This window comes from Muscardinus avellanarius (genome assembly GCF_963383645.1).
Source record: "Muscardinus avellanarius genome assembly, chromosome: X".
NCBI lineage: Eukaryota > Metazoa > Chordata > Mammalia > Rodentia > Gliridae > Muscardinus > Muscardinus avellanarius.
In genome coordinates this window covers 7,413,348-7,426,659 of record NC_137792.1, presented here as the reverse complement: position 1 = coordinate 7,426,659, position 13,312 = coordinate 7,413,348, and the positions used below count along the sequence as shown (strand labels likewise).

General features: G+C 40.5%; 1 protein-coding gene across 1 annotated transcript in view; it reads right to left on the bottom strand.

The window, feature by feature from the left end:
• The window catches only part of OFD1 (OFD1 centriole and centriolar satellite protein), a gene marked incomplete at its 3' end in the record, with an annotated part of 41,861 nt that extends 33,121 nt beyond the window's left edge, over positions 1-8,740 (bottom strand). Inside the window, exons 1-5 of the mRNA XM_080718271.1 lie at positions 8,714-8,740; positions 8,264-8,362; positions 1,871-2,071; positions 878-946; positions 759-789 (exon numbers count right to left, since the gene is read on the bottom strand). Coding sequence (XP_080574397.1) covers positions 759-789; positions 878-946; positions 1,871-2,071; positions 8,264-8,356 — 394 coding nt within the window. The 5' untranslated portion in view covers positions 8,357-8,362; positions 8,714-8,740. The remainder of the gene's footprint in view (positions 1-758; positions 790-877; positions 947-1,870; positions 2,072-8,263; positions 8,363-8,713) is intronic.
• Positions 8,741-13,312: the final 4,572 nt, after the last annotated feature.

The window sequence follows — 13,312 nt, the reverse complement described above, 5'->3', positions numbered from 1 at the left end:
CTGTGTTCCATCCCCAGTATCAACAAATTAATTAAACAAAAATAAATCAGGAGCCGGGCATGGTGGCACACACTTGTAATCCCAGCATTCGGGAGGCTGAGACTGGAGGATCATGGTTCGAGGATAGCCTCAGCTACTTATTGAGGCCCTCTGCAACTTAGTGAGACTCTGTTTCAAAATTAAGAATAAAAAATAAGGCAGGGAGTGTAGATCAGAGGTAGAATGTCCCTGGGTTCCATCCCCAGACCTGCATAAATAAATAAATAAATAAATAAATAAATAAGTAAATAAATAAGTAAATAAATCAAAAGATATAGTCAGCAAGAAAAAAATCAAATGATTTAATTAAGATTAAATTTCCTAGGGCTGAAGTATAGCTCAGCAGTGGAGCTCTCGACTAACACACAGGGCCCTGAGTTTGACCCCCAGTACTATAAATAAAGTTTAAAAAGTGCTTATAGTTCCTTCCCTCTAAAAATTGCTGGCTTCATACTTTTATAGGAAAAAGTATACAAATATTGTTATTCTTTTCTTTTTGTGGTACTGAGGATTGAACCCAAGGGCAATCTACCTCCAAGCTACATCCCCCACAACCCAGCCCTATTTTTTATTCTTAATTTTGAAACAGGGTCTCCCTGAGTGGCTGAGGCTGGCTACAAATTTGTGAGCCTCCTATCTCCATCTCCCAAGTCCTGGGGTTTACAAGCATGGGCCAACATGCCTGGCTTGCTATTTTCTCCAATGGTGAAGGCTCCTACCTTTTTGGTTTTCTTTTTCAAATCCTGAAATCTGTTAAAAGAAAATATTTTACCATTAGTTAATTATTCAGTAATAATTAAAAAAATCAAAGCAGGTTATGAAAGCTAAACAATCCTACCAGTGATTTGTAGAGACTGGATGCAGGGTTGATTTTAATGAGTTGTAATAGATCCTGCATAGTAAATACCTTAAAGAAAAAAAAAATTAAGTAGCCATGGTTTTACACCAGTGTGTAAGTGACAAGTTAAGGTGTGTTTCTGAATATGAAATTAAGAATTATGATTCAGATGAAATAAGATTATAACCATACTAATGTAAAATTGAAGCATTTATACTATTAAACAAATTACAATAAATATATTGAGGTTAAGGGATAAATTTTTTTCTGGTACTGGGGACTGAACCCAGGAGCATTCTACCTGAGCTACACCCTCAGCTCTTTTGAAATTTTAAAACAAGGTCTCACTACATTACCATGCACTGGTCTTGAACCTGCAATTCTCTTTTCTCAGCCTCCCAAGTACTGAGATTACAGGTGAGTAATAGAACTTTTTTTGGTGGTACTGGGGTTCCTGGAAGCCCTTCTACCTCCAGGCTACACTCCCAGACCTATTTTATATTTTTTTATTTGGAAAGAGGGTCTCTTAAGCCAGCGCGGCTGGCTTCGAACCTGCATGATCCTCCCGTCTCTACCTCCCAAGCGCAGGGATTACAAGCGTGTGCCACTACGCCCGGCGAGAATATTTTCAATCATGTAATTAACATCTAAATACTTTACAAACACATGTAACACTTACACTTGGTCTAGCACCGTACCAAGCTCACACTAAACAATCAACAAAAAGGCAGTTATGGGTGTAATTTGTCAATACAGAATATACGAATATAACTCCAAAAAACATTCAGGGATTCCACATATCACTATTTTACAAAAAACTAAATGATATACCAAAGGATTAATAGCAATCCAATTTAGTTCGCATGTGTTATGTAACACACACATTATGTGCAGCTATGATGTATATTCAAAGAAACAGAAATGAATCTAACTAGTCAAGAACATTAGCTATGGAAACTGTTAATAGAAAGTTTAAAAACAGAAAGACTTTACCTTTTCTTTTGCCAAACCACTTTCTGAAAAGAAAATAGAAAGTGTATATTCATAGCCACATCTTTGTAAGTGATCCGCCACCAGAGAGTTCGAGGCTCCTTGTAAGAGGGTGCTGCCTTCCATTGCGATGGATGAAGGCTGCAGTTCTCCGCTCAACACAGGGTTCATCAATTCATTAATTAGCTGGTTTCTAAGTTGTGTCTAGTATAAAAAAAGAGAAACAGAATAATTCAATAGGGGCAGAAGAGTTTTCAGTAGGATTGTTCACTAAAAATATACAGACTTGTCACATTAATTGAAATCCTTCCCATTGTTTCCAGTACGGTTCTAAATCCATGCCATAAGCTAGGAGCCACCCCCTGCACAATCTGGCTTAACTTGTAAGAGAAGAACTCTAGTGGGTTTGGGCAAAAACTTCCTTTCCCCAGCTCCCACGTAAACTGGTGGTCAGCCAGACCAAATCAAATAAAGGAGAAAATTCTGCCACTTCATCACATCTTTGAAGATTGTTGGAGGATATTAAGATAATAATGGAACAGGACGTGGTAGTATATGCTTGTAATCCCAGTACTTAGAAGGCTGAGACGGGAGGACAGTAGGTTCGAGGACAGCCTTGTCAACATAGCAGTCCACAAAATAATAACAATGATAACAGTAATAATAATAGGTCCAAAAAGCTATAAAAATAATTGTACTATCAGGTCAAACTAGTTTATTTGGCACAATTAGTTTGAACCAAAAGTAAAATTAGGTTTCAAAAGGGAAATAGCACATGCAAGAGAGAAATTAATAAGCCCAAAGAAGGCTTATTAAGAATGCATTTTAGCTGGGAGTGGTGGCACATGCTTGTAATCCCAGTGCTTGGGAGGCTGAGACAGGAGGATTGCACAGGTTCGAAGCCAGCCTCAGCTACTGAGTGAGGCTCTCAGCAACTCAGTGAGACCCTGTTTCCAAATAAAGTATAAAATAGGTCTAGGAGTATAGCCCGGAGGTAGAAAACCCCTGGGTTCCAACCCCAGAACCACACACACAAAAAAAGAATGCATTTTCACACAGAGTAGTTATATTTCAAGCCACTGGGGAGTAGAATTTTCTTACAATTTATAAATAAGAAAATTAGGCTCAAAGTAAATAATTTTCTCAAGATTACAACACTGGCATCATTATTCATTTGGGTTTTAAGAAAATCCCCAAAATTAGACTTCTAAATGTTTATTTTAATACTTTTTTTTTTGCTGTGGTACTGGGGATTGAACCCAGGAACATTTTATCTCCAAGCTACACTCCCAGCCTTTTTATATTTTGTTTTAAAATAGTGACTCAAGCCGGGCGTGGTGGCACACGCTTGTAATCCCAGCATTCAGGAGGCTGAGACCTGGAGGATCGCGGTTCGTGGACAGCCTCAGCTACTTAGTGAGGCCCTCTGCAACTCAGTGAGACCCGGTTTCAAAATAAAGAATAAAGCCAGGCGTGGTGGCGCACATCTGTAATCCTAGCGCTTGGGAGGCTGAGACAGGAGGATCGCACGGGTTCGAAGCCAGCCTCAGCTACTTAGTGAGGCTCTAAGCAACTTAGTGAGACCCTGTTTCCAAATAAAGTATAAAATAGGTCTGGGAGTATAGCCCGGAGGTAGAATGCCTCTGAGTTCCACCCCCAGTACCACCAAAATAAATAAAGAAAGAAAGAATAAAAAATAGGGCAGGGTTGTAGCTTGGAGGTCAAATGCCCCTGGTTCCATCCCCAGACCCACAAAAAAAATAAAAATAAAAAAATAAATAAAATAAAATAGCGACTCACTCACCAGGCATGGTGGCGCACGCTTGTAATCCCAGCATTTGGGAGGCTGAGACCGGAGGATCGTGGTTTGCAGCCAGCCTCAGCTACTTAGTGAGGCCCTTTACAACTCAGTGAGACACGGTTTCAAAATAAAGAATAAAAAACAGGGCTGGAGGCTGGGAATATACCTCAGAGGTAGAGGGCCCCATGGGCTCCATCCCTAGTACTGCAAAAAAAAAAAAAACCATAGTGACTCACTCAGTTGCTGAGAGTCTATCTTGCTGAGGCTGGCCTCAAACCTGAGATCCTCCTGTCTCAGCTCCCCAAGTACTGTGATTACAGGTGTTCGCCACCACACCTGGTTTGTTTTAATTTATTCTACATACAATTTGGAAATATACAATTGGGCTGAGCTTGAGTGAGTTGCCTAGATTTGTGGGATTCAGCAGGAAATAATATATAATTATATTAAAAGAATACAAGCAAGCAACAAGTAGAGTTCCTCTGCAACCTATTTCCTATAGCTTTAAACTACATAATTATGTAGTTTCAAAACAGTAGAATTATACATAATTACAAAGATAGATCTTACACATCTAAAATTATATGTTTAAGTCAGGCGTGGTGGCACATGCTTGTAATCCCAGCATTCAGGAGGCTGAGACAGGAGGATCGTGGTTCGTGGACAGCCTCAGCTACTTAGTAAGGCCCTTTGCAACTCAGTGAGACCCTGTTTCAAAATAAAGAATTGAAAAATAGGGCTGGCGGTGGAGCTCAGAGGTAGAATGCCCCTGAATTTCATCCCCAGTACCACAAAAATAAAGAAATAAAAATAAAATAAAATGACATGTTCAAGAAGACATTTACATTGAACAAAATATCTATGTCCAGCCTCATCTAAGACAATTTACTACCTGAGCAAGAAAAGAGTAACTACAGCATCTTCCATGAGAAAAGTTTAAAAGTAGTTTAATCACTGCTGTAACATACAAAGCAAGTGGTATATTTAGACCCAGCTAAATTAATAAAATAATTTAAAGTATCTTGCATACTAGTACTGAAACAATACAATAATATTAAATGAGCTATGAATGGTGGTACAGTGGTAGTACAAGCTTGTAATCCCAACATTCAGGAGGCTAAGACCGGAGGACCTTGGTTCGCAGACAGCCTCAGCTACTTAGCGAGGCCCTTTGCAACTCAGTGAGACTCTGTTCGAAAAATGAAAAAAAGACTAAAATGTGGGGCTGGGGGCATAGTTTGGAGGTACACTGCCCCTGGGTTTCATCAATACCGAAAAAATAAAATAAAATGAGTGATATAAGCAGGGAGAAAGTTGAGCGAGTAGGAAAAAATTAAATGACATTATAGATGACTTTCCATCTTGACAAACACAAAAAAGCATGTCAGTTAGAACTTGCTAGAAGGTATCACAAAACTGAAGCATCTCAGCAGCTAATTCAAAAGGGAAATCTATTTTGAATTAATTTTGGAATATTCCTTAGATAAAAATCAAGGAGTAACGTGAAAGAGAAATTATTGTGGGGAAAGAGGAAGTAGAAGAGACTTGTGAAGCTTCAACACTCATCTCAGAACTAATTAAATCCCTCCAAAATAAACAGAAGATTTGACAAGTTTCATCTAATACATATGTGACTTTGTATTTAACTATAAATACAAATTCTTTTCAAATAATCAACAGAATGTAGGCTACTAAAAATTCAGTAAATTTTAAACATAGAACTCATCTAAGCCAGTTATTGATCTGAGAAAGTAGCCATTAGCTCATTCTGAAAAAGTAAAAGTCTGCCCTGCCGTTAATCAAGTTGGAAGAACATAAACAGAACAGCCAACGGCAAAATTAATAGGAAGCAATATTTCTACTGAGTCTACACTATAATTGTAAAACGAACAAGGCTAGCATGACATTGCTACCAAAGCCAAAGGAGAATAGCTCCAAAAGATAACAATTGGCCAATATCAATCATGACTGTAAATATGATGTAATCACTATGAAATTTATTGTCAAATAGGGCATGCCCAGGAATGCAAGAATTGTTCACTATTAGAAAGTTGTATTATTGAAATACAATTAATTCCAACCAGGTTAATACAGCACAATTAATTCCAGATATGTTAAAGAGTTAAATGTAAAAAAAAAACTTTCTAAGATTTAGATTTCTTTTTTTTATTATTCTGGTATTGGGATTGAACCCAGGAGCATTCTACCTCCAAGCTATATACCCCTGGCCCTTATTTTTGTTTTGAAACAGGGTCTCACTCATTGCTGGCCTTGAACCTGTGATCCACCTGTCTCAGCCTCCCAAGTACTGGGATTGCAGGCATTTGCCACACCACCCAGCTCCATTCTAAAATTTAAGAAGCAAATATTCATTCTCTTAGTGGAGAAATGAGAATATAAAGCAAAAAAAACAAACAAACAAGAGATCTAACCATATTATAAATATCTAATATCATTATGTTTAAAGCCAAGCTAAAATTGAACCCCAAGATAAAGTACTGCAACAAAAATAAAGATTAGTAGTTTCTATTACAAGAGCTCTTAAGGTATTAATAAGAAAACACTAATACCCTAGGGAAAAATGCGAAAGAATACTGCCAATTGATAGTAAGCATACAAAAGGCCAGAAAAAATGTGCAACCTCATTAATAATCAATGGAATAAGCTGAGCTTGGTGGTGGACACTTGTAATCCCCGCCCTTGGGAGGCTGAGACAGGAGGCTTGCACAGGTTCAAAGCCAGCCTCAACTACTTAGTGAGGTTCTCAGCACTTAGTGAGACCCTGTTTCCAAATAAAATATAAAATAGGTCTGAGACACCGGGTGTGGTCACGTGAGCTTGTAATCCCCGCGCTTGAGAGGTGGAGACAGGAGGATCATGCAGGTTTGAAGCCAGTCTTCCTGGCTTAAGAGACCCTGTTTCCAAATAAAAATATAAAAATAGGTCTGGTAATGTAGCCTGGAGGTAGAAGGGTTTCCAGGAACCCCAGTACCACCACCAAAAAAAAAAAAAAAGGTATGGGAGTATAGCCCAGAGGTAGAAAGCCTCTGGTTTCTACACGCAGTACCAGTGGGGGAAAAAAAATCAATGGAATAAAAAATTAAAAGAAAATTAAAACTATGTTTTTTCAAAGCATAATGATAATATTAGAGTGAAAAAACACTCTCAAATAGCTGGTGGAAAGGAACTATTACAATTTTTCTAGAACCAAATGTATACATCAAAAACCTTAAACATGTTCATACCATTTACCTCAGTAATATGATTCAGTCTATGCTAGGCAAAAAATGAGAGGTGTAAAGGAAGGGTATGTGTAGACTTGATCGAAGCTAACCGTTCAACAACAGGGAACTGCTACATAAGGTACCCATACATCCAAAGACGAGCCCATGGCCACTGAAAATGAAGATTTCAGGAAACATAAGGAAACAGGGAAATGCTCACTATAAAATTTAACTTTACAAAGGATACACACAATTGGGCGTGGCAGCGCATTGATGCAATCACAGTACTTGGGAGGCTAACACAGGAGGATCACATGTTTGTGGCCAGCCTCAGCCACTTAGTGAGTACCTCTACAACATAGTGAAACCTTGCTTGAAAGTAAAAAAAAAATATGACTGGGGTGAAGTTCAGAGGTAGAATGCCCCTGGGTTCAATCCCCAGTACCACACACACACAAACAAAGCCAGTCGTGGTGGCGCACGCTTGTAATCCCCGCGCTTGGGAGGCTGAGACAGGAGGATCGCACAGGTTCAAAGCCAGCCTCAGCTACTGAGTGAGGCTTGTCAGCAACTTAGTGAGACCCTGTTTCCAAATAAAATATAAAATAGGTCTGGGAGTGTATCCCAGAGGTAGAAAGCCCCTGGCTTCCACCCCCAGTACCACACACAAAAAAAGATACACACATTATACCAATTAGTGGTTTATTAAACATGTTTTTTCTCCCTTCTGCTTTTCAGTACTTTCCATATAAATCTAAAGTATTTTTGTGAAATTACAAAAGCAATGAGGAAAGAAAGTGGTAAAAATCAGGCCTATTTTCCCTTCATTTTCTATTTTAAATGTAAAACAAACTTTGGAAATGTATATCAAATGAAAATACATTGAGCTCATTCTACTCCTTGCTTATTAATTCAAATATACAATGAATACATATTTGCTACCCGCATTAAATATTCATATGTTCTAACAGAGTTTACAGAAAATAGCTTAATTCCTCAAACTGTTGTACAGCGACCAGTACACTTAATATTTTCTTTATGATGTCAATATGTGTCTTCATTCAAAAAACTACAAAGAAACAATTCAGGAACCTGTGTATCAGATTTATTAAACAGGCCCAATCTTATTAAAATATGTTCATTGTGTATTACCAGTTCCTGTCTTAATGTCACTTCAACAAATCTGTTATTTGAATATTCTCTTTTCAAGATGACTAAGATTCAATCTTTTCCACATAAAAAAACGTAGCTCACCAAAACAATATACATATCACACTATTTTTTAAAACTCAAGCTCTTGATTAAATGTGGAGTACTTATCACAGGTTACATTTTTAAGAGTTATGGCACATATACACCTAAATTTGGTACCTTAAGCGTGTCCAGTATACCCCGATCCTTAAACGTCTGGTATAGCTTTTTTCGTAGTTCATCTTGACTCAACATATCGCACTTGGGGGGCATGGTGGACTGAAAGAAAAAAATGTTACCAGTTACCTGGTGGGCAGAGGGGAAGTGAATTTCAGAACAGACCAGAGGCCTTGGGGGGGGGGAGCCCTAAGAAGCCTAAAGTAAGGGGGAGGAGAGAGCTTTAACGAACTCAAACTGGAGATTTCCTTTCCACCCTTCCCCGGGGATGTGGCAGGTGCAGCTACCTGAGCCATCATCAGGTAACCGCTTCCTCCAGAGCCCACCTCGCCAACTTGAGGGGGGATCCCTGCCCTCGGAAGCCTGCCTCTGTCTCGGGGGGTCGGGAGGAACCGGGGTAGTTGTACGTTACGCCTAATACTCCGAACTAGGAACTCTGGCGAAGACGCACCCTTCCTTTCTCTCAGGTTCTGAAAAGTGGGCGGGGCCGTACCCAGGTGACGCCCTCACAAAGGGTGCCGGAGGGTGGAGACCCGGAGAGGTGGGGGACCAAGGGCGGCGGGGGCACACCCGGACAGTTCACCGCTCAGAGTCCATTCCGCCTAGCCCTCAGGGCCGCCTAAGCTGTAGCGTTGTGGCGCGTGCGCACAGTTGCTCAGCCCCAAAAGGAAGTCCCGCCCACATCTCGCGAGGACGCGTCTGTAGAGATCTCGCGAGAACTTCTCCTGGCGTTCCGGACCGAAGCTGCCGGGCGCGGATCTCCGCCGCGTGAATTGACTGGGCGTTTCCGTTGTTGGTGTCTCCCTACAGGTAGGAGTTGGAGCGAGTGGGGGGCGGGCGTTCTGGGTCCTTGGGGGACGTCCCAGGCCCCGCGTGATGCGGATGTTGGTTTTGTACCTCTACCCCGCCCCGGCCGGGGACAGCCGGTCCCTCCATCGTCCTGTTGGTCCTGTCCGGCCAGCCCCCGGCCGATTCGGTCACAGTCCACCCTACCAATCCACACCAGGTTTCGACCTGCAAATGTCCGCCACTCGGAGGCTTAGCTCTCACTGGGTCTTTCAGCAAACCCAGTGTTTCTTACCTGCGGCACTATTGCCACTTAGAGCCGGAAAGTTCTTTGTCGAAGGAGGCTAGCCTATGTATTGTTAGAGACTGACAGTGTCCCTGGTCTGTACCTACTAAATGCCAGTAGCACCCCACCCGTACTCGCAAATGTGACAGCCAAACATGTGTCCGTGTCCAGACACTGCCAAGTGTTTTCTGGGAGGTAAAATCGCTCCCGGTTGATAACCAGAGTTCAGCTTTATAGAGTGCCCACCGTTAAGAGCTGTGAAGAAGATTAAAAAGGTGATCTGGCGCCCCCTAAGATGCTAAGTCCAATTGGAAAGGAAAGGAACCAGTAATAAAAACTTTGCAGCCCAAAACGTATGAGAACAAATACACGCTGTAGAAAGGGTAGAGTTTAGAAAAGGAAGAGGATGTTGAAGGTGAATGTGGTAAGAACATCTCTATGGAAAAAGTGTGACTTTTCAGTGTCGTGATAGGTAGGATTTGGGTGGTGAACTAAAAGGAGAACATCGGAGAAAGGAGAAAATGAGCAAAGGAATAAAAAGCCAAGACTCTTCTTGGGGACAGTGGGGGTTCTGGCCTGATTCTAAAGTTGTGTGCTAAGGACATAAGATAGATCTAAGTCCTATGAGGACACACTTGGGTCAGTGTCAGCTTTGTGCACAACACTGGAGAAAAGTACAGGGAGTGACCCATGGTTGTGAAAAATTTAAAAATATTCAAAAGGGCAGCAAGAGTAACAGACTTCAGAGGAGATGGACAGCCTGCAGGTTTTTGTCGGAAATAATTGTGGAAGAGACTTTTGTGGATTTTTTTGGCGTTACTGGGGATTGAAACCAGAGGCATTCTACCTCTGAGCTACACCCCCAGTCCTATTTTTTATTCTCTATTTTGAAATAGGGTCTCACTAAGTTGCAGAGATCCTCACTAAGTAGCAGAGGCTGGCTGCGAACCTGTGATCCTCCTGTCTCAGCCTCTCAAGTACTGGGTGACAAGTGTGTGCCCCCACACCCGGCTTCTCTGATGTTTAAAAAGCATCAATGCCTGGAGTGTATATATATTTATATAAACTTCAGTGCACATATGTGTATATATGTACTGGGGATTGAAACCAGTGGTGTTCAACCCAGCCCTTTTTTATTTTAAAAGAGGGTCTCACTAAGCTGCCAAAGCTTGTTTTGAACTTACAATCCTTCTTTCTTAGCCTCCCAAGTAACTGATATTAAAGGTATGAGCCACCACTCCTGACACCTGAAGATACTTTCGCTCCCACCCTCACTTTTGGTCCCAAAGTTGAATAGAAGTAGATAAAATGTTCTCCAAGAGTCAGCATAAACTCATTCAAAGGTGGGGAAATAGCTTATAATAATAAGAGAAATTTCCCACTAGAAACCTACCAATAGAATTCATACTGCTCCTCTCTGCAATAGATATGCGCCATGCCAAGCCAGTTTAGTTTTGCAGCCCAGAAAGCAGTTTTCTGAAAGTTCTTCCTGAGAGGCTCTAAAGAGATCTGTTATAAAAGTAGATGGGCTTGGAACTGGGATACCTGAATTTTGTCTCACATTCGCTTGCCACTTCAAATTCAACATCTTAAACGTTTTTAGCTTCCTTGTAACTCCGAATGAGTGGTCCTGACCTCTGTGTGTACAGTGGTTTGGATTAAGTCTAAGACCAGAGTTAACAAACATTTGGCTCTCGTGTAGGCACTGCACTTGCCCAAACCCATAGCAGATATGAATTATTGAATACAGCAATTTACTGTTGACTGTACTTTGCCTCAGATTCTTGCTCAACACCATTTCCTGGCAGTCAGTACCAGTTAATTAGAATTCTTTCACTATATGAAACCCTTTGCCAGCCCCAATCAAGCCAATACCGCAGGAAAAAAAAATCCCTTTTCTATTAGAAAGCATATCATATTTGTAAATAACACTGTGCCGTGCATGGTGGCACACACTGGTAATCTCAATATTTGGGAGGCTGAGACAGGAGAAGCACAGATTCAAGGCCATCCTGAGCAACTTAGTGAGACCTTGTTTCAAAATAAAAAATAATTAAAAGGACTGGGGGCATAGATTGGACATAGAATGTCTCTGGGTTCAATCCAGTACCAAAAAAAGTACTTTGTTGTACACCCCTCCCACCCAAAAGTCTTTGCCCCTTTGGTGTAAACATAATGGTTCCTTTAGTTCCTCTCATTTTGTTTCTAGAGAATTGCCTAGACTAGGTCCTGCCCCTTCAAAACACATATTTTAGAGTTATTGATCCTTTTAAAATGTGATTCCCAGAACTGAGTATCTTCCTCAAAGATATTAGTAGAGATGACATCAGCCCTTTCCCAGCTTTGCTTAGACATCATCTTTCTCAATGCAGCCTAGAATTGTATTAGCTATTTTGACCATCATGTCAAATTGCTGCCTTTTACGGAGTTTGCAGTAAATTAAAATTTTGGGTTCATATAGATAAATTGCCTCTCTTTTTCCTACGGGGAATTGAAGCTAGGACCATTCTACCTTTTAACTACATCCCCAGGCCTTTAAAATTTTTTTTACTGTTTTACAATGGTCTTGCTAGGTTTCTGAGAGTCTCAATAAGGTGCTGAGGCCGGTCTTTAACCTGTTATCCTCCTGTCTCAGAATCCCAAGTACTGGGATTAGACATGTGCCGCCATACCCAAATGGTGATTTTTTTCCTCTAGGCTTTTCTCCTCTAGTTGTGCAGTTGACTAAAAAAAAAGTGCAAGGCTTTTTCATCCTCTTAAATTATACCTTGTTAATTTCACCTGATTCTTTTAGCCATGGAGAAGTCTCCTTCTAATGAATTAGCTATCTTTTGTATTTATCTTTAAATGTTGAAGTTGTTCCAGATGTTGGGCTGGACTAAGTTAAGGTTAACCTCAAAGCCTATGTAGAGACCCTGAGCCATAAATTGACATAGAACATTCAACATTCTGCAGGTATTAACACTCAAAACAGCTGTGAATCATCCCTTAGCAGATAAAGTGTGCTGACCTGGCCTCTGGCACTTTTGTAGCTCTAGGGATACCACAGTAAACAAGTCAGTGTGTCTGGTTCTCATAGATGGCACGGTTCTAGCAAGACTGTGTTTTATCACCCAGGCTATAGGTCTCCAGTTTGTTCTTAGGTAAATACCATAATACCCCACAAAGTGATTTTCTGTGTGCCAACCACATTTCCCTTCCAAAACAGAAAATTTAAGTTTGTTATGACTTGTTCTCAGCATAAGTGGAGTATATGATTGACTAATAATGTATTTTTCCTAGGAATTCATATTAAAGAGTTAATGCATAACAAAAGCTTTCAATATGGTATCTAATTAAACGAGGCATTTGATACATATTTTACTGGTGTTTTAGTCTCTTTGAATGTACTTATTTATAGACTGAGATAACTCCTTTTCCTGTTTCTGAAAACATTTACCTGTTTCTGTGGGCATGACATTTTTCTATGCCTGTGATTTATCGAATGTCACAGTAGATATGTAATCACATTTGTTAATCCAAGGTATATGATTGGCCAGGGCCTAAAGACTTAGATTTATTGAAATGCCTTTTTTGTGTGTATGTGGTACTGGGGAATGAACCCAGAGGCATTCTACCTCCCCTATTTTATTTTTTATTCAGAAACAGTCTTGCTAAGTTGCTGAGTTTGGTCTTGAATCTTTGATCCTCCTGTCTCAGCCTCCCAAATACTGGGTTTACTGGATGTGTCCCCGTGCCTGGCTGAAATGCCTATTGCCTTACTATGCTTATCTTGAAGTTTGCATCCTGCCTAACCTGGTTTCTTTCATGCTTGCTGTTTGAAAGTCAATGCCCTGGGTTCAGTCTCTGGTACCGAAAAAAAAAAAAAAAAGTCATTCTCTTTAACAGAGAAAATGGAAGTTAAGCAGATCTATATCAACCAAGTAGTTGAAGCAGTTGACCTTTGTCCCCTCCATTTTCCTGATAGAAACTTAAGAATT